General features: G+C 44.3%; 1 protein-coding gene across 4 annotated transcripts in view; it reads right to left on the bottom strand.

Moving 5' to 3' along the window:
• Positions 1 to 25,224, bottom strand: part of ttn.2 (titin, tandem duplicate 2) — a 231,626-nt gene that overhangs the window by 146,865 nt on the left and 59,537 nt on the right. For 2 of the 4 annotated variants that reach the window (XM_038719985.1, XM_038719986.1), the window contains exons 38-51: positions 24,911 to 25,189; positions 13,643 to 13,924; positions 11,838 to 12,116; positions 11,445 to 11,726; positions 11,058 to 11,336; positions 10,417 to 10,704; positions 9,007 to 9,285; positions 6,975 to 7,256; positions 6,416 to 6,694; positions 5,359 to 5,646; positions 3,778 to 4,065; positions 3,367 to 3,657; positions 1,113 to 1,400; positions 758 to 868 (exon numbers count right to left, since the gene is read on the bottom strand). In XM_038719985.1, the coding sequence (XP_038575913.1) occupies positions 758 to 868; positions 1,113 to 1,400; positions 3,367 to 3,657; positions 3,778 to 4,065; positions 5,359 to 5,646; positions 6,416 to 6,694; positions 6,975 to 7,256; positions 9,007 to 9,285; positions 10,417 to 10,704; positions 11,058 to 11,336; positions 11,445 to 11,726; positions 11,838 to 12,116; positions 13,643 to 13,924; positions 24,911 to 25,189 (3,795 nt within the window). The remainder of the gene's footprint in view (positions 1 to 757; positions 869 to 1,112; positions 1,401 to 3,366; positions 3,658 to 3,777; positions 4,066 to 5,358; positions 5,647 to 6,415; positions 6,695 to 6,974; positions 7,257 to 9,006; positions 9,286 to 10,416; positions 10,705 to 11,057; positions 11,337 to 11,444; positions 11,727 to 11,837; positions 12,117 to 13,642; positions 13,925 to 24,910; positions 25,190 to 25,224) is intronic. The other 2 variants (XM_038719987.1, XM_038719988.1) reach the window with 2 other exon arrangements.

The following is a 25,224-nucleotide window of genomic DNA, read 5'->3' as shown; positions in this document are numbered from 1 at the left end:
ACAAATAAGTAAATATGATTTGTGTTTGAAGTCTAAACATCGAGTAAATAAAAGTTGTGTAACTGTTAAAGGTCCGGCTGGAAATCTGCAGCGCAGAGATTTGGTTTCTGTCAGTCAGATATCTGGAAACATTTTGTTACAGCCTGTGATGCTGCAGTGACTTTGTTTTTAAAGAAATGATTGTTTTAGAAAGGACAGAGCTACATATGTTTCCTCCGGCCGCCGCCATCTTTGCCTAGCTCCCGCCTAATCTAAACATGAGAGGCCATCCACACCCCTCATTATGCAGAACTTTAAGCCTTATTATTCTATTTCAATGTTATTTATATAGTGCCAGTTCATAACAGAAGTTATCTCACTGCATTTTACATACAGAGCAGGTGTGTAATATTATTTAGACCCAACAGTTCCCACCATGACTAATCCCTCTAACAGGCAGAACCTCGAGCAGAACCAGGACTATAAAGATTTACCAGAAGTTACCAGAAGCTTTTTTAGTACCAGGCTCGTTTATTTCTGCTGTAACGCCGGCAGGTCTGAGGGGAGCCTCAAGTTCAGCCCTGGAGGTTGCTGCTTGAACATCACTACTGTTTTACTGGCTGAGAGTCCTTAAAGTGACAGTTCAACTTTGAGAAAGATTGAAACAAAAGTATAATAATATTAATAATGAAAATTATAAAGTAGAATCGTCATTTTTTTTAAACTAAATAATTTGACTGCGTCCGTTTTTGTGTACATGTTGTGTGTTGCGACTCACTCTCAGTGGCGTGTGCAGTTTTGGGCTCCTCGATGAAGAACAGGTTTTCCAGTTTCTTGGCCGGAGCGGCTGCAGGAGCTGCAGCAGGAGCCGGAGCTGCTCCTGGTTTCTCTGCAACACGACACCAAGATGCAAACATTACAACAACTGCTTCATTCACCGTCTCAGGTCATCAGCAAAATATCCAGTAATGCTGAAGTTAAATCAGGTAAAACGACATCGACAGAGCAAAACTCCTTCACACAGACACGCCGTGACTTAAAGAGTCCACCAGGTGGAGCTGTTTGATATCTGAGGTTCAGTGCTGTGATCTTAACAGATATTTTTAGGTAGCAGCATGTTTCCGAGTTTCTACCTTTGACGGTGACTTTGGCCTTGCAGAACTCGCTGCCGGCGTCGTTGGTGGCCTTGCAGAGGTAATCGCCGGCATCGTGTTTGGAGGCCGGGCTGATCTCCAGACAGGCCGTCCCGTCGGAGAAGCTGATCCTGGTGCTGCCGCCGGACGTCAGGTCCTTCCTGTCCTTCATCCACTGGATCTTCAGAGGAGGAGACCCGCAGACGTGACACCTGAGACTCAGCTTCTCGCCCTCGTCCACAGTCACCGGTTTGAGGGGGACGTCGAACACCGGAGGCTTCTTGGCCTCTGCAGGAGAGATGTGACAGTTTAATTTCAGCAGGCTGGACCGGGGTCAGTGCCGAGAGTACTGACCTGGACTTCTTGTCCGGGAGGAACACAGGCAAATTATAATCCAGCAGCTCAAACTCAGCTCAAGTTTCTTTTGTTTTCTACAAGACAAGAAAATCTGGTTTCTAATTATTCCTTTGCATCTACTATCTCACAATTACAGGTTGTTTCATTATAAAGATTTCGTCATTATGAGATTGTTTTCCTGTAATTATAGATTCATTGCACATATTTATTCAATTTGATCTTGCAAATATATTTAATAAATCTTACCTTATCTAGCTCATAATTACAAGTAAACACATGAGATTTTCTACAGAATCCACGTTATGAGAGGAAGGTCTTCTAACTGCTTTCACCTCATGTCTGAATATGTTGTCTTTGTCATTTCAACATCAAATCATTTATAATCATGAAAAGTAGAAGAATGCGCACTTTGTAAGGGCTGCGATTAATTGTTGAGTCCAAGTTGGCGTCTTCAAAATGTCTCGTTTTGTTCGACGGACAGTCTGAAACCCACACGGTCGTCTCACACCTCCACGCTGGTGCAGAACGCTCAGAAACGCCCGTGTTTCTTGAGGAAGCTTAAGGCCAAATTCCCGTGCAGAGTTCTACTGAGCAGCAACAGAAACTGGCCGGACCGGAGGGCTCTGCAGCGCGTCATTGAGGAGGCTTTCACACCTTAAAGTCGGCACCAAGGTCCGAACCGAAGTTCATGTTTTGATACATTTTGACACATTCGGTTGGTTTTGGTTTGGTTTCTCTGTGACGTTTACGTGACAGACCTGCGCCCTGTGGGCTGCGTCTCCCTGTACTTGACACTGATTGGTCTGTAAACAGTTCAGCGCATTATTTTTGTTGTTATTATTATGGCATTACTGTCTGCAGCGCCGCCTTTACTGAAGCCTACTTCAAATTAAACGTCCTCGTTGTGCGAACGGACAGGAGGAGACAGGACTCCTGCACCTCCGCTTGAGCAGAGACCAGAGATGTGAGTGACAGTTTGCTTTTACAGCAGCCGTCACAGGAGATTTAGAATCGTGTCCTTATTTCAAACGCCGAACTTCCTGTAAATAGTCCGAATCATCCAAAAAATGCTTTCACACCAGAAACGGACCGAACCACGGTTCAGTTTCAGACCACCTCTTTTCGTTGGACCAAATTTCGACCGGTTTGGTCCGGATCGTGGTCCAGGGGAGGTTTCACACCTGCAATTTTGTTTCGGATCAAACTAAAAAGTCTGAGAGTCCGGACCAAACGAGGTAGATGTGAAGTCCCCCCACACCTGCTCAGAAGATCCTTGGTACCCATCTCCCGAGCATCAGTGATGTCTGTGAGGTGCCTGCAGAGCCCAAAGGATCCTAAAGGCCAGAACCCACCCAGCCACAGCCGCTTCACCCTGCTGCATTCTGGGAAGAGATGTAAAAGTTTCTGCTGCTGCACCACCAGACACCAGAGGAGATTTCCCCCCCGAGCTATCAGACTCTTAAACTCTAATTCACCCTCAGCACTGCTCCACTGATGCTGGTTTATAGTTTGCTTCTGTTTACCGTTCTCTGAATGTTGGAAGTTAAATATTGTCTGAGTCACAAAGTTTCATTTTCCAACCTGTTGTAGTTTCAGCACTATCATCTACTTTGTGCCTCGAAATATATTCAGTTTACTGAGATTTAAAACACAGAAAAGCAGAAACACAAATCTATTCAGTGACTGGATGTCTGTGAAGGTTCTCAGTCATCCGGGTCAGAGTGATCCGGGGAAGGCTAAAATCAGCGGCAGCTGGACTTGGTTGAAGATCCTCGAAGACGTTTCGTCCCTCATCCGAGAGACTTCTTCAGTTCTGACTGACTGGTAGGGACTGGTTATTTACACCATCAGCTGTCCGTGAGTCCAGCATGGTGTAAACTCTGGAGCTCAAACCCACCTGAGATGCCCACAGTGACGCTGCAGGAGGCTCTCCCAGCCTCGTTGGAGGCCTGGCACGAGTACCTGCCGCTGTCCGACACCTGGCTGCTCTTGATGCACAGCACGGCCACGTTGCTCTTGAAGCTGATGTCGTATTTGTCGGAGCTGAGGATCTCCGTGTCGTCCCTGAACCAGCTGACAGAAATGGGCTGCGAGCCGGTGACCCTGCCCTCGATCTTCACCAGCTTGCCCTCCGTGTCCTCCATACTCTCCGAGGGCTTCTTGGTGAACACCGGAGGGTTTTTACGCTCTAAAGAAAGAGGAGATGAAGGCGGCGGTGAGCAAAGAACAAAGAAACGCCCTCAAAGGGGGCCTGAGCGTTTAAGAAGAGAGGGCCCAGATGACGAGACCGGGGCCCCGGTTAAAATACCTTTGACAGTGATATCAGAGGAACAAGAGTCCTTCCCCATGTCATTAGAGGCATGGCAGAAGTATCTCCCCGTGTCGCCTTTATCGGCCTTCAGAATGGTCAGGTGGGGCGTGTTTTCCACACAGCTCATCTTATAATTCCCCCCAGTGCGAATATCTTTATGGTCTTTGGACCACGTCACTTTAATGGGGGCAGAGCCGGTCATGTGACACTCCAGCTCAATGCTGTCACCCACCGTCACCTCCTGCGGTGACAACTTCCTGTCAAAGACCGGTGGGTACCTTGGTTCTGCGGGGTCCGTGAAAGAGCGGGAAGAAGGTAAGACAACAACAACAACAACAGAACTTTAGAAAGAAGAATTTCAACAGTTTGGGCATCAAATCGGCGTCTGACAGGAGCTCAGACACATCACAGCCGACCGAGCGTAGAGTTTCTCAACCTCAGGGTCAGGACCCCACGTGGGCTCAGTTCAAACGCAGATGAGTTCGGGACGTTTCTCCGACTTCTACTACAGTTCAGACCACCACTGATTTTTAGAGGACTGCTCTAAAAACTACAATACCCATGAGCCTCAGCTGCTGTAGAATCAGACAGTGACTGGCTCTGTGATGTTTGTTAGTGAAATGCACTCTGGGAGTTGTAGTTGACTTCTCTCCTTCAGGCTTTTTATCTCCTGTTTCTTGTACCGATGATCCAACTAAAGACTTTTTATCTGATTCCTTTATTAAAAATCTGCGTTATAGGAAACAATAATACAGCAACAGTGTCAGTGACAACAGCCGTGTTTTCTTTTATATCTATAACGTTACAATGTCAGATGTTAATGTTAAACATGGCCGAAGCGTCAAATAACGAGGAAGATGTATTTGAAAGAAATCTGCCCCGAGCGTTCCGGTTTCAACACTTTGTTCTACTCGCCTCAGCTTCATCAACAGAAAGTACTTTCTTGGCCAAATACTAAACAACTTCAAGAGACTGGCGTGTCGTCTGCAGTATAATGGGTCACTTTTAAATGTGCAGCGACTATAAAACTGCACTCGCAGAGAAAAGCCAGCTGGTCACAGTTCGTATTAGCCGACTTCCTGTGAATCAGTAATTCAGTTCCACGTGGCTTCAGCTCGACTCCTACTAAAGCTAACCAACAAGCAGCATCTTGGCTTCTGTCTCTGGTGGATTTCATTTGCTTTCAGTCAAATATTTAAAGGTATTAAATTGTAAATGAACTCATTACATATGAATAGTTGACAGATAAACATTTAATTCCTACGGGACATTTTCTTAAACTGCTTAAATTGGATGAGAGAGCAGAAAGAACACAGTTTGTTGGTGGATCCCTCCGTGAAGTGCTTGTTTCAGATCTCATGCTGTTGCTACAGCGTCTTCACTTTATCTACAGCGTGCACGTCTGAGCGTGATGCTGACGACACCCACGCTGTGAAAGGAAGTCATGTGACTGGAAGGCAATCTTTGAGCCGGGGTCACATGCCAGAGACGGTTGAGAAACTCACGGACTCAGACTAAACAAACAAATCTTTCAGTACTGAGCTCACGATCATCACGCCGCCGCCACGCTGTACAGACCTTGCAGAGTGAGCTTGGCTCTGCAGGAGGCCGAGCCCACGCTGTTGGTGGCCACGCAGGTGTACTCCCCAGAATGCCTCATCTCGCCGCGGCCGATCTGCAGCACGGCCGTGTTGTCGTCGTACAGCATGGAGAACTCGTCTCCCTGCCTCAGGGGCTCGCCGTCTTTCAGCCACGACACCTCGATGGGCGACGAGCCGGCGACGCGGCACTCGAACCTGACGGCCTGACCCTCCGTCTGCTGCAGGCTGGTGATCTTCTTGGGGAAGGACGGCGGCGTTTTGGCCTCTGGACAAAGGAAAAGATTAGTACAACTTCGAGTTACTTGTACTTTCCTTGAGTATTTAATACTTCTACTGCACTACGTTTGTCCGAGCAATTAAGATTTTACATTAGAGTTTATTTACAGTCTTTAAAATAGTTGGAACGAGCTCCACCTCAGCTCCAACACTCAAACGCTGCTTTTGCATTGAAGCATCAGTGTTATTAATATTCCAGGTCTTTTTTTGCATTCAGTACTTTTCTTTTACTACTTAAAGAACAATTTGTCAGTAAAACATACTTTTACTGAAGTAACATTTACAGTCAGCTTGTAACAGAGTATTTTTACAGTGTGCTGCTGCTTTTCTCGTTCCAGATATTTTGCCTCACAGTTCAGCTTCACTGTGGGTCACTTTTGCCGACTTTCTCTGAATTATTTTTCTCTCTGTTTTAGAAATGTCTTTGTGGCGTGTTTTTATTTTTATAAAGCAGACTGAGCCATTAAACACCTGCACTTTGTTTAATTTACTTTTACTTTGTGTCTCTGTCTTTTAAGCAGTTTGTACATTTGGACCAAGAAAGGTGCTGCTGCATTTAAAGAAACGTCATGTTCACATAAAGAATTGGAGAATAGGTTTTTCTATCTAGAAACTTTCTAGCTTTGGAAAGAAGTAGTTTGTGTTTCGTCAGTTATTTCCACAGATATGACTTTTACTTTGTTTGTGTTTAAGATTCATACTGATTTTTTAAGCCTAAACTAACATTTAAATCAAACGGATGAATATCAGGTGTTCACCTTGCACACTGAGTCTGCAGGTGGAGGAGGCGGAGCCTATCTTGTTCTCCGCCTTGCAGGTGTACTCTCCGATGTCGGCCTTGGTGGCCTTGCTGAGCTTCAGACAGGCGACGCCCTTGGTGTACTCTAACCTACAGGTGGGGCTGGACCGGACTTTGCCGTCGGCTTTGAACCAGGACACCTTGATCTCAGGCGTGCCCGCCACCTGACACTTCAGACACACGGCGTCTCCTGATGTCACCTCCATGGGCTCCAGGGACTCGACAAAGTACGGTGGCTCTGCGGTCACAAAGACAAAGTGTTCAGACAGTGTAAAGCCTGACATCTGCTGGTCAAAGCAGGTACTGCACGGCCTGTAACACGTCACCCGTCTTCTTCCAACAAACCCGTGAAGGTGTTCTTTGTGTATATTGTAAGTTTGGTCGTAAAACCCCAGGAAACAAAGACACCCCATTAAAGAAGCACAGCCTGCCTACACTTTTCAATAGGATGTAACTGTACACAGACACCACAAACAGAACCAGTTCAGTGATTATCAGCGTGGGAAAGTTGAACTAACCGAGGATGGACACGTTGGCCTCGCACGTGTCCTTCCCGGCGTCGTTGGACACTTCGCAGGAGTACCTTCCTGCGGCCTCCTTGTCGTCGGTGCTGAGGCACTCCAGGATGCAGGAGCTTTCGGTCGTGGTGATGTTGTGTTTGTAAGAGGCGAAGATCTGCTGGCCGTCTCTGTACCAGTTCACTGTGATTTTAGGCGTTCCGGTGTACGCACACTCCAGCGTTAACGGCTTGCCCTTTTCGACCGACACGTCCTTCAGCTTCTTAGTGAAGGCTGCGGGCTCTGAGTGACACAATCAGACACGGTGTTCAGTTTAACAGATGGTTATCACTCTTATACAATGACAACAGGTTCTCATCTCAGACAAAGCGTCGAGGTGCCTTTTTAACATGTGTATATGTAGTTTGGTTAGGTTCAGGAAAACTAAATAAATACATTACATGATGGCAGATGGGAGTTATGTGAAAGCCCAGGGTGTCTTTAGCTGAAGGATATTTGACGCCTTGGGATGAGACCAGGCTCACAAAGACCACATGCCAGTGATTAGAGCTGATCCAGGATCAACATACGACAAATGGGATTTACTCATTCTGCCCCATCTTTTATTTTACATTTTGACTTCAATGGCGATATTAGTTTTTTATTATTACTTTACACCCACCTGTTGTCGTTGCCTACGACCAAGAGACTTTGTTTTCAAATCTGCTAAACATAACACCTTTTTATGAAAGTTCCTGGTTCGCAGCACCTGGATCAGCGCTGGGAAGTCATCAACATCTAACTACAGTCTCTTTACATGTGTCCTAAACACCTCTATTGTCACTGTGTTTCTAAACCTTGGACAAATGTTTAATTTACTCCTCCAACCAGCAGGAGGAGCTGGTGAGGATGCGGTGTCACAATTTTGAAGTACTTGTATTTATGTATTTAAAATCAATTCTGCTTTCTACTTTTCACTCAGCACACCCACTAAAACATTTAATCTGCTTCTGAAATATGATGCATGGTTACAGATTAAACTACTACGGAAGCCCTAAACGGCCATCGATTCAAAAAAATGTTTTAACCCTCTTTCCCATGATAACGTGATAATTATCTTGTGATCTCGAGATAACAAAACAATAACTTAACACGGGGTCGGCAGGAACGTTTCTGAATGAGTCACTGGTTAGCTCAGTTGGTGGAGCACAGGACTTGTGTCTTCGACCCTTATTATACACCAATTTGTTTCTTTTTTTTATCTTTTTCTTAATCCTCTTCAACAAAGTTTTTATGCAGAGACTGTTTCACATGCTCACAATAAAGCGAGTGCTGGACTGTGTGCATCCTGGTCCACATCCATCAACCTGTGGACTTTTCATTTCCCCATCATTCCCAGGCAGAGGAACTTCCTGCTCTTCTCATTCAGGGGAATCCATTTAATGTTACGCATTTCGGAACCTTTGAAACAGCCATTGGGAAATGTGGGATTGGATTCCCCTGAATCTCTCCATAACAACTTTGCTGAAGAGGATAATAAAAAACACACGAAAGAAGAAATAAAAGTTGCTGAGAGCGGGATCCTTGGATTACGAGACCAGCGACAATTATCTTAAAGAAACGCACCTGCAGACCGCTGTACTCGGCTGTCATTCGTTACCTCGAGATCACGAGATAATTGTCCCGTTATCCCGGGAAAACTGATTAAAAAAATGTTTGAATTTATGGCCGTTTAGGGCCTCCGTACATCAACAGTCTATAAAGTCATTTTAATTAGCCCCACTCCCACCAGCCACACTGTCATGGATCAGTAACATGAATGCATTCATATAATATATAATAAAATAAAACCAACAGGAAACATTCTGCTGCAAAATAAATACTATTTCTGACACTTTAAATACATTTTGCTCATAATACTTCTGTACTTTCACTTAGCTGCTAACTTTTCTTCGGTTGAATGCATGAATGGTTCTTGCACCACCCTTTACGATCCACTGGGAGACCCGACTACAGTTTGTGGATCTACATAAAGGTGGGAACACAGACTGACCTTTGACAGCCAGATTGACTGTGCAGCTTTCCTTTCCTGCGTCGTTAATGATCTGACAGGTATACTCTCCAGCGTGAGATCTGTCCACGTTGAAAAGCTCCAAAATAACTTGGTTGTCCTTCAGGGAGAAATTACAGTCCCGTCCGGCCAGGATCTCCTTCGTTCCTCTGAACCACTTCAGTTTGAGGGGGGCGCTGCCTTTCACCATGGCTGAGATAGTCACGTTAGAGCCCGGCATGGCTTCCACCGGCTGGGGCGGCACCGCGAAAGATGGAGGTTCTGGGCGTAAACAGACAGCAACGGAAATCAGACATCATGGTGGAATCTGAGTATCAAACTACTTAAGGGCCAAGGAGGAACTTAGCTCAGAGATGAATATTTTTTTTTTCATTTATATCTGGTCACCTGAGACATAAATCCCCCGGCCAAAATGGAAGCACAGATAGTTTTTGTTATTCACTATGTTGTTCTTCTTCTAGTGCAGACCTAATGACGACATCTGCTGTAGTTTTTACACGCCTACACCGTCTGTAAGCCACAACACAACGTCCAGGTGGAAAGATTCCTACAGGTGGAACACCACTTTTAAAGGGCCTTTAAACGCATCAGAGTTGTTTTAAGGTCTAACTAGGGCTGACCCCCAATAGTCGAAGATTCAGTGCTTCGATGGGCGGAGCCTGATTCGACTGTCAGTCTCACAGTCAAAGCTTAGCAGCGCAACAAGGATCACGCCATTTTGGCGATATGGGGTGCTCAGCGTCTGATTTTACACAGAACTACCAGTTTTCGCCCAATAAGTTAATATAAAGCCTGTTACAATATACATTTCAACGTTTAATGCTGTAAATAAACATGTAAAAAGAATAAAACTTTCAATAAATGTTTTTAAAGTGCGTAAATAAATCCTAAATTGTAACCCTAACCCTGGGTCGCGCATGTGTAGGCGTAGCGTGTGTGTGTGTGTGTTGGCAGGAGAGACGGAGCTCCAGCTTCACTGGTGTTGTGCTGAGTTGTTCGCACCTCGCGGGACTTTCAGATAATTCATCACCGTTGATGAACCACACAAAGAATATTACATCCTTTTTAAATAGCCAGCCAAAACCAAAAACCCACACAGATTTCCCTGAGCAGTTGTGTTAATGTTCTGGCATAAGCTATAATAGTTGACACTGTGATAAAATGCATTTTGTAACATAATATTTTTAGGCGAATCCACCGTAAATCTCCTTCAACATTAAAGGTTTCCTCTTTTTCAGCTCGGATTATCCTAAAATAGAAAATGTGCAAAAACATTCATGTTTTAAGAGAAGATAATGAGAAACACTCAATATCTCTAAGGATTAATGCAACAAGCACATAATATAGGAAGCAGGTGCAACCCGCAGTCTTTCTCTGTCTGTAGTTACTGACCTTTTACAACCAGGGAGGCTGTGGTTTCACTGGATCCCGCCTTGTTGACAGCTTTACATTTGTACGCTCCAGAGTCGGACAGCTTCAGCGTGGGCACCTTGAGCGTGCAGCTGTTGTCACTGAATGAAATCTCATAATTTGGTCCGCTCTGTATCTCCTCCCCATTGTGGTACCATGAGATGGTAAAAGGTGGGGAGCCCGACACTTTGCACTCCATCTCTCCGGCTTGTCCAACAACTGTGTTGCAATCCTTCAACTTCCTGGAGAATGTTGGAGGAACGATCTTATCTGTTAGGGAGGGAAACAAGGAGTTAGTGGTGCATCAGGGCAAATACAAGCGAAAATATCAGTAATAGGGCTGGGTAGGAAAACCTGAATGCTTCTTGGTGTTGCACCAGGTATCAAAAACGGTGCTGAGAGCTGACACTAAACATTAACATTTGAAAACTTTTGCTAAACACAAAGGTTTTGAAGAAAACCATGATTATATTTCTCAAAGTATGGGATCCAAAAACAAGATATCAACAACTACTAAGGTATTGGTATTAAATCTCAGGTATCATATTAGCACTAACTTGAACATTTTCAAACAATCTGGGTATTGTTACTCATCAAACTCCAAGTAGGAAGAAGACACTAACCTAAGACAGTGAGATTAATTTTACTCAGGTCCTTCCCGACCTCGTTCATGACCTCAAACGTATATTCTCCCGAGTCCATTTTCTCAGCAGAGAGCACGTTCAGGCTGGAAATCATCCGGGAAAAGGAGATTTTGTATTTCCTCCCAGAGGCCAGCTCAACACCATCCTTGAACCACTTCGGTGTGAGCTCGGGGGTCCCGCACACTTTGACCTCTAGGGCGGCGATATCGCCGGCTGTCACGCTCAGAGCGTCAGGCTTATCCACAATCTTTGCTGGTTCTGGAATCAACAGACAAGGAGCAAAAAAACGTTTTTTAAGCAAACCTGTAAGGGAAGGGTGGACAAAAGAAAAGTGCCAGAGAAAGAGAGAATTATATGATTACAAACCTAGAACAGTCAAGTTAGCGAAACACTCCACACTCCCAGCATCGTTTCTGAGTTGGCAGGTGTATTTGCCTGCCGTGGTTGCATCAGCCTTAAAGACTTTAAGTGCGACCTGGTTGTTCTCAAAGGTGATTTTCCTGTTGTCACCGTCCCTGAGAATGTGATCCTTGTCTTGAACCCAGGACACAGTAATGGGTTCAGAGCCTTTAACAGTGGCCACAAGGGTCACCTCCTCTCCCAGTATCACTGTCATGTGTGACAGTTTCTTCACAAACGACGGCGGCTCTGAAGAGAGGAGAAAAACAGCGCAGAAGGGAAAGTCAGCATGGTGACAAAGTAATCTGAAAATCTATTAATTGTGATTTTCATCTAGAGACTATCGCAATTTCTACTGACCTCTGAGTTTAACTGACGTCTGGCAGGTGTCACTTCCTACACTGTTTGACACTTTGCACTCGTATTCGCCGGCGTCCGAGGGCTCTATCCCAATGACATGCAGCGTGGCCGAGCTGCCCTCGCTCACCATCTTATACTTCCTGCTCTCCATTAGAGGCTTCCTGTCTTTGAACCAAGTGATCTGGAACGGAGCTGTACCGCTCATCTCGCAGTACAGACTCACGTCCTTACCCTTCAGCCCTTCGATGGGCTGAGGCACTTTGACAAACGATGGGGCGTCTACAAAAAGATCAGGAAACTGTTAAAGAGGCTTACATGGGAAAATAATCCATGATGAAAAGCTTAAAGCTGAAGCCCGTAACATTTTATGTGCAAAAGTTGTTTCGGAAGTTTATTGGAACTACAGCTAAGGTGGTGGAGTTTTTGGGGGAGGTGAGGATGTTAGCATAGTGATTATGGCAAGTTTATGGAACTACAGATTAAAAGGCAGACTTGTGTAATTTCTCACAACTAAGTTGTGAATATTTGTTCAAACTTTAGCTAATGTGGCAGAATTTATGTGGAATTTCTCATAACCAAGTCTAGATGGCGGACTTGTGTTCGATGGAGCTAACAAGATGAATACAGCTAACATGGCAAAATTATTGTGGAATTATTTTTGGAATTACAGCTTAGATGGCAGAATTTATTTGGAAGTTGGAACAAATGTCCATATGGCGGACTTGTGAATGTTCGATGGAACTACAGTTGAAAAGGTAGACTTGTGGAATTTCTTGCAAATAAGTTGTGAATATTTGTTCAAACATTAACTAATGTGGCAGAATTTGTGGAATTTGTTATAACCAAGTCCAGATGGCGGACTTGTGAGCGTCCGATGGAGCTAACATGACGGAAACAGCTAACATGTGTTGTTGTTAGTTGAGGAAGTGCACTGAGCTGAGATGGCTCAGAAGTTGTGGAAGGATGATGGAACAGTACAGTTCAGATGGCGGACTTGTGAATGCCCAATGGATCTACAGCTAACATGGCAAAGTTGTGGAGGGAATTTGTTGGAAGTACAGTTAAGCTGAGATTTCTGATGTGGAAGGATGGTGGAACAACAACTAAAAAACCAAACGTGTGGAATTTATTGGAACTACAATGACGGCTATTTGTTGAACCTAAATGTAAGATGGCAGAATTTATGTGGAAAAGTTTGGAACAAATGTCCAGATGGTACACTTGGAAGTATGATGGAACTACAGCTAACATGGCGGAGTTATGGTGGGATTTTTGTTGTCAGTTTAGATGAGATGCCGGACGGTGTTGTGGAAGGCTCATGGAACTACAGCTAAAAAGGAAGACCAATGTTGGAACTGCAGTCCAGATGGATTTGTGGAAGTACAGTGGAACTACAACAACTGAGATGGCAAAGTTGTTGTAGATGGTTGACTGAACTACAGCTAAGATTTGTTGGAACTACAGTTTAAATAGCTGAGGTGTTGTGGATGATTGTGAATCCAGAATTTGAGAAAACTGCAAAGGTTCCAGCATGCTTTTTAATTGCATTGCCAAAAACCGAGACAACCCAACGGGAAAAAAAGGAAATAGTCTCAAACCAAGGTAAAGGCGCCGGCCTGAGCATTTGACGATCTTCCGACGTACCGGATAGATTTATGAAGACTTGATAAAAATGTTACGTTTTCCAGTTTTAAGCAATTCAACAAAACTTTGACATAAACCTCAACAACACACTGAACAGCCAGTGTGCCAAAAGTCAGACCATGAATAATAAATGATGATTAGGAAGTCAGTGAGAGGCTGACCTTTAACAGAAAGTGTGGTGCTGCAGCTGACACTGCCAGCATCGTTCTGAGCTTCACAGGTGTAAACCCCATCATCATCAAAGCTGGCGGAGAGCAGTTCCAGGACTGCTACTGAGTCAATAAATGAAGTCCTGTAGTTACCCCCGTCCGTGACCTTGGTGTCGTGTTTGTACCAGGTCACTTTCAGAGGGGCTGTGCCATTGACTTTGCACTCCAGGCGGAGTGACTCACCCTGCTTCACAAACTTAGTGGCAGGGAGTTTCAGCACAAACTCTGGAGGTTCTGGAAAGCCAAAATACAGACATATTAGCTGCTAGAAGCATGCAAAGGCACTTACAACAGATTGCTACAGCAGAAGGGAGGTGAGCAGATGAGATAAGCTGAGGAGATGAACTGACAATGATGGGTTAGCAGCAGAGGCAGGACGGCTGTGGAAGACGCAGGTGCAACACAAAGGCAACAAACAATTCCTGACAAGAAGCCCCGGCAGTGAAAAGCTCCATATGATAACAAAGAATGTGCTGCAAAGCTGGAAAATGTGATAAAAGAATCACTAGTTTTAGCCAGCGGTAGACAAGTGAGATGAATACAGCAACGCAAGAGTTGAATTAGACTTAAATCCAACCTTTGACCGTCAAGTCTGCACTGCAGCGTACAGAACCAGCATCATTGCTGACTTGGCAAGAGTAAACTCCACTCTGGGTGACTCCCACTGAAAAGAGCTCTAAGAAGCAAGAAAGCCCATCCAGCCCGGTAAAACATGTGGGCCCCGTCATGAGCTCTGTTTCATCCTTGAACCATTTGACCGTGAAGGGCGGCGTTCCCTTAAATGTGCCTTTGAAGCGCACAGTGGCATTGGGTAGAGCCGCCTGGGACTCTGGCAGCGTCACAAAGCTGGGAGGTTCTGAAGAGAACAAGACGGACCAGGTTAAAGAGGTACTCACCTTTGGTTTAGGATTACACGTACGATCATGTTGAAAAGCAGCGTCTGACCTTTTACTATGAGGGATCCACTGCATTCACAACTTCCTGCTGCATTGGTCAGTTTGCAACAGTAGGATCCCGCGTCAGATCTCTCCAGCTGCTCAATTTCGACGGACACAGAATTGTCCTGCTGGATGAGTTTGTGTTTTACACCACTAGAGATTTTGGTCCCGTCTTTCCGCCATTCAACAGATATGGGCAGGGAACCGGATATTTTGCAACATATCTGAACAAAGGAGCCCAGTATCTCTTGCATGTCTAGTAGGGGTTTGATGAAGCTTGGGGCAATGACTTGTTCTGTTACCAAAAGAATAATACGACAGTAATTAGTCTTTGTTCAACTTCTAGCTACAGAAGTTACCACAGGAGTGTTGTGTTTTTCACACCAACCTAGCACGATCACTTTGATTTTGCAGGTGCAGCTACTAATGTGGTTTGCCACCTCAAAGACATATTCCCCTTCGTCCTCTCTCTGAGCAGACTGAATCTTTAGGCTGCTGATGTTGTTCTCAAAGGTCAGCTTGTGCTGCCTGATGGACTGAAGCTCCCGGCCATCTTTCATCCATTTCACTTTGAGCTCAGGGGAGCCAGTTACCTTGCAGTCCAGACTGACTGGATCTCCGACTGTAACCTTTATCACCTCAGGTTTCTCTGTGATCTGAGGAGGCTCTACAATGCAAAGCAAAGTCAAAAAGTTCAAGTATCGAGCTAACGCTAAAAATAAAGAGTCAGAAAGCCATGATTAGTTAAGCACAGGTATACCTTGCACCGTGAGCGTGGCAAAGCACTTATCCTGCCCAGCCTTGTTTACCACCTGGCAGGTGTATTTCCCGCTGTGCGTCACCTCACAGGCAGGAATCCTGAGAGTGGCCACATTGTTCTCAAATGTTCTCTCAATCTTTGGATCCTCCAAAATCCAGTTCTCATCTTTTTTCCATTGTACAGAGAGAGTTGGAGAACCCACCACAATACACTGAAACTCTGCCATTTTACCCAGAACAGTGGCAGTGTTCTCAATCCTCTTGGTAAATGTTGGTGGTTCTATCAGAGAAAACCCACGACATGTTAAAGTAAGCAGTCAGTTACTTCCTCAAAGGATAAAAATGTGGATTTGTAATTCTGATTAGACCAACCTTTGAGGCTTAGCGTAGTCTTACAAGTACAACTTCCCACCTCATTAGCAACAGTGCACTGGTATTCACCGACATCTACAGTGTCACACTTGTGGACCTCTACACCTACAGTGCCATTCATCTGGGAGAAGCCATGTTTAGCACTGGGTTTGATCTCCTTTGCATCTTTGTGCCACGTTATCTCAAACGGTGCAGTCCCAGCGACCTGACACTCAAAACAGGCACTGGAGCCCTTCACAACATCAGCTGGGGCCAGCTCTCTAATAAATGATGGCGGTTCTGAGAGGAGAGAAGACAGACTCACCTACTGTACCTCAAGAGTTTATTTTGTTCTAAACATTTCATGCCACAGATTCTATCAGCATCTCCTGTGCATTTGGTTTCAAATAAAAGTGTTTCCTCCTGGTTTGAGACAGATTTGAACTCTTCAAGTTAATTAAGCAACCTGTTAGGCCAGCTGGTCTCTGGAAGATTATTTCCATTTTTAAATAATGTTTTTGCTGTAGGAACCTAACATGAAAACTAAATCAGAAATTAATCAAAGTCTATTGAAACCAAAGCCAATACATTTCTTTCAAGCAGAATGACAGGTAACCTAGGCAAGGTCGCCTCTTCAGTTTCTGGGAAACCACTACATCCAATCTATTAGTCTTGAATCTCCTGACACAACTAACCTTTGACCTTGAGCTCCATGCTGCAGCTCTCACTGCCAGCCTCATTGCGAGCCTCGCAGTAGTAAAGCCCGCTGTCTTTGGTGTCAGCCCCACAGACTTCCAGAGTGGCCACAGAGTTAACAAAGACCATCTTGTACCGATCAGTGGGGGTGATCTCGGAGCCCTCCCTGAACCAGTAGATGTCTATCTCAGGTGTGCCAGTCACCTGGCACTCAAACACTTTACTCTGACCAGGACGGACTACGGACACACGGGCCGGGGTCCGTGTGAATTTAGGAGGCTCTAAGAAAAAAATACAACAATTTCATCAGACAGATGACGAGGAAAAAATTTGATCTCCATTCATTTGACAGTGTGTATGTTTCCATCCAAATGTTGCTCAAATATCAAGCAAATCAGTGTTTCCATCGGCTGCTTTGTGGATATCCTGAAGATCTGTCCAATTTTTCAATCAATCACAGAAACCTGTTTCCATCAGCCTCTGTTGACTCTTCTGTCTGACTTTTCCAGCACAGCAAAGCATGAAAGCTTTCTGCACCCTTTATTTATGCTTTGTGGAATTCCTTCTTTCTCTTCCTGTCATTTTGGAGTTTTCCTCAGTAGGACTGAACGATATGTGGAAAAAATCTAATTGTGATTTTTTTGTCAGATGTTGTGATTACGATTCGATTAGCGATTCATTTAAGAAAAAATTTAGATAAATTTCAAAATTCAGTGCTAGTTTATTTTTGACGGAACCCGCGTCAAGCTGCACAGAGCAGATTAACCGGGCAGGAAGTCATAAGGAATGGGAACGGCATAGAGAATCCGGTTAATTTTCAAAATAAAACACCCTGTGCAGACTCACGATTGTAGAGCAACAATAAACACGGTTAAAAAACAACGTAGCCTACCTAATCATGGTATTAGCACCAAAATCAAGGACAACTGAACAAATTAACAAAATCTGAACGAGTCAGCAAAATCAGGCAGGCAAAATGCTCTTATTCTGAAATGCTCCATGTGGATGTACCTGTGCAAAGAGCGGAACGAAACGGGCTCACAGAGAGCTGTTATCGCTAGTTGAAGCATACAGAAGGACAAATTAACAACATGTTAACAAAGTAGCTGCACAAACACTTCAGTGTGAGTTGACGAAGGACAAAGTCGCTGTCTTTAATTGCCGTCGTCACGATTAGCTAATCGCGTTCTTTCAAATTGCAATTTCGATTTGAAAAGGATTCATGGTTCAGCCCTCGTCCTTAGTACAGAGAGGCTCTCCAAAAACACAGCTTCAAAGGGTTATGATACAGTGGTGGAGGAATCGAGGACCTCTTTTTCTTCTTCTTATATTGTTAAATCTATTTAATGCTGCACTTCCACTTGCCCTGTACTGGTCATATTTTTTTAACTTGTGCCATTTGCAAGTGGTTTGGGCCCTTAAGGGGCCAGTGCAGTGTTAAAGTGGGAAGCGCTACTCGGCAGTTTGCTCTATCAGAAAGTGGAGGGTGAAGTCAAAGGACAGAAACAAATTCCAATTCAAAAGTCTATAAGAACAGATGGATGGAGACATATTTATGAACTCAATTCCACATTCAGAATTATAACCTTTGACAAAGAGTGTCGCCTGGCATGAAGTGGATCCGACATCATTCTGTATTTCACAGACATATTCTCCAGAATCTGAGGTTTTGGCAAAGAAAAGCTCCAGTGAGCTCGAGGTGTTGTCTTTGATGACAGAGCATTCAGCACTGGATAAAATCTCTTTCTTGTTTTTAAACCATTTGGTGGTCAGCGGCGGCGTGCCAGAGACTAGTACGTTAAACTGGACCTTTGAGCCAGGCAAAACATTCATGGATTCCGGCTTTTCAAGAATGCACGGTGGTTCTGGAGAAGAGAAAAACAAATGAATGCTTCTTAAAGCTGCACATATGGCAAAGATCCTTCATGTTATCTAGATTTATCCTCCTACTGATAAATACTACTAAGACAAACTGTGTTCAAACCTTTGACAAACAAGTTCCCAGAGCACTGGACAGTTCCTGCTTTGTTTTTAGCGATGCAGGTGTAGCTGCCGCTATCTTTACTGTCAAGGTTAGAGATTTCCAGAGAGGTAACGCTCTCAAAGAATGTGCATTTATGTTTCTCATCAGTCTGGATCTCTTTCTCGTCTTTGTACCATAGTATGGTTATCGGCAGGGAGCCGGATACAAGACACTCCAGATGAGCAAACGATCCTTTGATACCTTCTGTCTGCTTCAGCTTTCTTGTAAAAGACGGTGGAATTATTTGATCTAATATAGGAGGGGAAAAGAGGTGAGAAGAAATGGTCAAAGTAAGATGTAATTAAACAAAACTAATTTCTAAGCTCTAAGGTTCACATCAAGAACTCACCGAGAACGGTGAGTGTGGCCTCGCAAGAACTTTGGCCAACGTCATTTGAAACCTCAAAGGTGTATTCACCGCCGTCGTTTTTCTCGGTTTTAATAATCTTGAGCACAGAGCTGGTGTCTGTGCCGTGTACTTTATACCTCTGGCCTGAGGTCAGCTCCTTGCCGGCCTTTAGCCATCTGGCCTTCAGCGGTTTTGTGCCTGAGAATCTGGCCTCCAGCGTGGCCGGATCCCCCTGAGTCACACTGATAGACTTGGCCTCCTCTGTGACCTTAGCTGGCTCTGAGACGTCAAACAAAACAGTCAGCAAAGAATCCCAAACCTGATGTACTACAACAAGAGCTAAAGAGCTAAAGTCAACAACAGACTAAAGATGCATTAGGTCCTTATCAACTTGCAAGGTTATAAAATTATGTAAAAACACTTATTCCCCACGCATTTGTGTTGAAGTGGTCATGGGTCAATAGTAAATCCATTACCAATTAAAATTCCCTGAAGGATGTTATCACTGAAGCCAAAGACAAATACAATAAGTGCAATGTAAATGTAAACTCCTGAACTCTGGACTCAAGTTTATGAGATTAAACACTTTTTTGGTCACTTGAAGGAAACTGCCAGCTAGTAAATTTATAAATGTATGACTTCACAAGTTGATAAGGATTGGCCAAACACACCATTGGATGGATTTAAATTAGTGTTACAAACGGACTTCAGATTCAAAGGCGACTTCTCAAGTCTCTAAACCAACCTTTGACTGTCAACACAGCAGAGCACGTCTGGCTCCCAGCCTGATTCTGCGCCTGGCAAGAGTATTTGCCACCATGTTTGCCCTGTAAGTTGGTGATGAGCAGCAGAGCAGTCTTGTTCTCGTATGTAATCTGAATGTATTCAGCCTCTTTGAGCTCGTGGTTGTCTTTCATCCAGGACACAGTCATGGGCTCAGAGCCCTTCAGAGTGCACTGCAATGAAACCTCGCTGCCCACCAAGGAACTGAGGTTCTCCAGCTTTCGCACAAATGATGGCGGTTCTACAAGGGAACAGTTTATATGAGTATCACTGGAGTCTCTACTAAAGATTAGCCCCGCAAATTTAGACTTCAGTTCAGTCTTTGCTTTGAGATTTATGTCTGGGACCCATCCACTGAGAATTAATGAGCCGGACATGTTTTGGACCAATTAGAGAGCTTTGCTGAGAGGGTGAACAGCCGCATCTCCTAACTCCCGATCCAACGATTATGCACAGTATATTCTATATAAAATGAAACCATATCTATCCTCAAAATGATCACGAAATTGATTTTGCAGAGTTTTAGAGATGATTCTGGAGCAGACACCCTGTTTTTTTCATCAGAAGCAATCACCAATGACCAACCAGAGATCAAGCATATTTGTCCAATCAGGTGTAGGAAGTGTACTGCTGTCTATACTATATATTCACACAACATATATGGCTGTAAGTCTGTCCGTCCCAGAAGACGGATCTTTGTTGCTCTCCAGCTCTGAGGTTTCTCCTTTATTTCTGTTTTTTTAAAGAGTTCAAATCAAGGGTTTATGGATGGATGGTGCTATGAGTTGTCCAGATGTAAAGCCCTCTCAGAACAATTTGCAATTTCAGGCTATATGAAAAATGTACTTGACTTGTTGATGTATCCATTTAAGCCTAGCAGAAATAAAGCTGCACCAAGCAAATGCCTACTGAGCATTGCCACATCAGAAGAAGCAAAGAGAGAACTGGGGGCTAGCTTTGCGAGGCTATCCAAATAAAGGTATGGAGCAGATCTAAAATGTAGTTTTTTGAAATGGCAGCAGAAAAGTTGTCTGTATCTACACCAACCTTTTAGTGTTACTTGGCAATCACAGGAGGCCCTCCCCACTTCGTTCTCAACAATGCACTGGTACAAGCCGACGTCTCCTGCCTCTACCACCAGCACCTGCAGGGCTATCAGGTCGTCTTTCACAGTGATCCTGTGTCTCTTGTCATTCCTAACTGGCTTTGTGTTTTTATAAAATGACACACTGAAAGGGGCGGAGCCAGAGACTTGGCCCTCCAGCATCATCTCAGAACCTTTGACTACATCTTTGGGCTCCAGGCTACGCACAAACAAGGGTGGCTCTAGAAGAAACCAGTGAATGTGTCAGAACATTACACTGGACTACATAAGTATGACACATGATGATACCTGATGAAAGTGCAAGGAGGAGCATTTGTAAACCTAAATTAAACCAACCTTTGACGGTGACTGTACTGCTGCAGCGGTCACTACCAGCCTCGCTGGATGCCACACAGACATAATCTCCACTATCCTCTACTGTACAGTTGACTATTTCAAGAGAGGCCTCTAAGTCAGTCAAGGCCATTGTGTATTTAGGACTGGAGCTGATCTCCATCTCATCCTTGAACCACTTAAAACTGATGACGGGGCTGCCCGTGACTTTGCACTCCATCCTGGTGGAGTCGCCACTGGTGACGAGCTTGGTCGCCTCAAGCTTCCTCACAAACACGGGAGGTTCTGAGAGAAGAGGTTAACATTCATCATCAGACAGAAGACATTACGTTAGTACCAAAAGAGTCACTCAAGAATGTCCAGACACTTTCATGCAGCTGCACACGACACTGAAGACAGGCACCTTTCACAAAGAGGACTGCAGTGCAATCCACCTTCCCAGCATCATTGGACACTTGGCATGTGTATTTAGCAGAGTCACTGGGTTTCACTGAGTTGAGCTCCAAAGAGCTCGACGAGGCATCTTTCTTTATGAAATATGTGCCTCCAGTTATAATCTCTTTTTCCTCTCTGAACCACTTCACAGCTAAAGGAGCTGTTCCAGTAAAGGCTGCTCTGAAGGAAACAGTGGTTCCTGGTATAACATCCTGGTTGTCTGGTTTCCCTGTGAAAACTGGGGGCTCTGAAGGCCACAAACAAAACAAAGTTTGCATTTCATGTTAGCACGAAATCATTAAAGTATTGTACAAAACAAATAGAAGCATTAGCCGAGCACTCATAACCTTTGACATAGAGCGTGCCGCTGGTTTCTTTGAAGCCGGCTGAATTGTTGGCTCGGCATTTGTACACTCCAGAGTCAGCCTTCTCCAGCCGAAGAATTCTCAGTGTAGCAGAGCTGTCTTTGAAATCAGGCTGGAATTTGGATCCAGACATGATCTCCTGGTCGTCTTTGAACCAAGCTATGGTCATGGGTTGGGACCCAGACACCTTACATTCCATGGAGACGTCATTATCAATGTTACCATCAACTCTTTTCAAAGACTTGGTGAATGTTGGGGGCATTATCCGATCTGGTTGTTGAAGAAAAAGCATCTCATGCATTAACACAGTTTCATTCTGTTTTTGAAAAGAATCACTCTACAATCCAAAAGCAAATGACACTTCACACTGTCTTTACTTACGATTTAGTCTATACCAACGTTTTAATTATAAGACCTTAGTGTGTTTCCATGTAGTTATAAACATAATCCATAACTATAGATGTTGTTAGTAACAAAGACTTGTCTTATTGTCATTGTTTCTAAAACAGCAGGAGCATTGTCGAATGTTAAAGAAGCAGAAAACAGAAGCCAACCTAAGACAGTGACTGAGCATGTGCACTGGTCTTTCCCAACTTTATTCGACACTTCCATCTTGTACTCTGAAGTGTCTCCTCTTTCTGCCGTAAGAATCTTCATGGTGGCAGTATTGTCCTTCAGAGTCATCTTGTATTTACGGCCACTGATCATCTCTTTCCCATCTTTAAACCACTTCACTTTGAGCTCTGGGCTACCAGAAATTATGCACTCCAATGTGGCTGAATCCCCTGCAGTCACACTAATGGATTCTGCAGGTTCCACGATTCTGGCAGGTTCTGGGATAAGACAGACCGATTAGTTTTTAAGATGTTAAGAGTTTAGACACAAGAAGCCATAGAACTCCATATCGGAGCAAAAATCTGTACAAGACTCTCTGTCTCTAAGTCATCTGACCTTGCACAGTCAATGTAGCTTCGCATTTTTGTTGTCCAGCTGCATTCTCAGCTTGACACGAATACTTGCCGCCATGGCTGATGGCCACTGTTGTTATCGACAAGCTAGCAACATTGTTCTCAAACACCATCGTGATGTTTGGATCGTCATCTCTCAGTATTTCAGAGTCTTTCATCCATTTAACAGTGATGGGAGCTGAGCCCTTAATGGTTCCCTGTAGTTTCACTGTATTTCCCAACACTGCTGTGGCACTCTCAACCCTCTTTGAGAAAGTTGGTGGTTCTACAAAAACACATTAGGTGTTAAAAACGGAGTCTGTGATTAAACCTCAGACAATAATACAGTTTTATTAAACTAGGGTTTACTAACCTTTAAGTTTAGCTATGGCCTTAGTGGTGACTTTCCCCACATCATTAGATATGACACACTGATAATCTCCAACATCTGCACTTTCAAAGGTCTGGATCTCCAGCCTTGACAAGGACTCTTGGGAGACTATTTTATATTTCTGGTCACTGGTGATGGCTTTCTTATTCTTTAACCAGCTGATTTCAAAAGGAGCCGTTCCGGTGATCTCGCACTCCAGCTGAGCTGCTGATCCCTTCACCGCCTCCACTGTCTGCAGGTCTTTTCTAATGGATGGTGGCTCTGGGTGTCAAAAGGGTACGTGTATGCAGTTAATACCAAAGGTTTTCTGGACTGAACAGTGATCGTTAAGTAAATGCAAGATTTGACAAACCTTTAACAGCTATAAGTGTATTGCAGCTCTCGCTGCCAGCATTATTTGACACCTCACATGTGTAACTCCCACTATCTGTGACCACAAGGTTCATTATCTCCAAAGTGGCAACTCCGCTCTTGAAAGAGATTTTATATTTTTCTCCATCACTGAGCTCTCTCTCATTCCAGAACCAGTGGATATGAAGTTCGGGCGATCCTTTAACAGAGCACTGTAAGCGTGCAGCTATACCTTGTTTCCATGTAATCTTAGGTTCCATTTTCTTTACGAAAGCCGGGGGCTCTAAACGGAGTGTTAAGTTCAAAAAGATTTTTAAACATCAACAGAGAGACAGAAAAAAACAAGATAACCAAGACAGAAAAGTGCAAAAAAGAAATGCAGTAGAGAAGACAATAAGACAGCGGTGCATAGTGTTAGCATCAGCTTGCAGTTGGCTGAAAATAGTCGTCAGCAATAATCCACTAGCTCATTTCAAGAGATATGTTTTGGTCAAAGCTAACAGAAAGATCATCTTTAAGATCTTACCTTGAACTGTTACCACAGCCTCACAGGATGAGCTCCCAGCCTCATTTGTGGCTGTGCACACATACTTCCCAGAGTCCTTTACTTTGGACTTGGGTATCTCAACAACAGCCACCTTGTCCTCAAAGGACAGTTTACAATCCATGCTCTGGTGGACTTTTTTGCCATCCCTGGCCCAGGTGACAGTCACACCAGTGTCCTCGTCCACTTGGCACTCCAGCCTCAGCGGGTCATTGACAGCAGCTGACACTGGCTCAATGGTCTTAACAAAGCTGGGCTTGTTGATAACCCTGAGTTCTGTGGTAAAGGTAGCAGTGCCGACACTGTTGGAGGCCTTGCACAGGTACACTCCTTGGTCAGTCAGCTCAAGACTTTTAATGTTAAGGGAATACTTGTTCTTTTCAAATTTCATGACATAGTTCCCTTCAGAGGAGATGGCTATGTTGTCCTTGTGCCAGACAACTTCCATGGGTGAGGATCCAGTGAGTGAGCACTGGAACACAGCCGGTTTGCCCACATATAAAGTCATTGGGTCTGGTTTTGATACAAATACCGGTGGGTACATTTCTATGGAGAGCAGGTAGAACATACAAAAAGTTGAACGAATTTTAAGGAGTGGAAAATCAAAAATGAACTAACTTGTGCAATCTCAACTTGGTGATCGATGTGGGTTTAAACATGAGAAAATATGATCCTCAACATTACGTCTTGCCAAACGTGACAGCAGATCAAGTTTATAAAGAAAACATCACTTCCACATTGCACCAAAATTATTCAGATAAAACACAGTGCAAATGTGTATATAATTCTCTCTCTCTCTCACACACACACATAAAGCAATACTTTAAAAAAGGTCCCTCCGGGGTCTTACCGGTGACAATGAGTGAGGCAGTGCAGCTGTCAGTGCCGTGCTGATTTGAAGCCTTGCAGGTGTATTCACTGCTGTCGGCTTTGACCGGGTTCAGGAGCTCCAGGGAGGAACTGATGTGGCTGCTAAGGATCCTATACTTCTCACTTTGTTTGATCTCAATGCCAGACCTGTACCATTTGAAGGTCACACTCGGAGCATCCTCGATTTCACATTCGAACTTGGCGTGGCTGCCGATGTTTATCTCCAGAGGTGTGATTTTCTGCCTAAAGACAGGTGGCACTGAGGCACAAGCAGACAAATTGAAATGTAAATGT

This window comes from Micropterus salmoides, unplaced genomic scaffold, assembly GCF_014851395.1.
Source record: "Micropterus salmoides isolate LMB-PRFRI ecotype aquatic unplaced genomic scaffold, ASM1485139v1 Ms_hic_scaffold_15, whole genome shotgun sequence".
NCBI classification, from domain to species: Eukaryota; Metazoa; Chordata; class Actinopteri; order Centrarchiformes; family Centrarchidae; genus Micropterus; species Micropterus salmoides.
The sequence above is the reverse complement of the archived record's forward strand: the minus strand, read 5'-3'. Positions and strand labels throughout refer to the sequence as shown.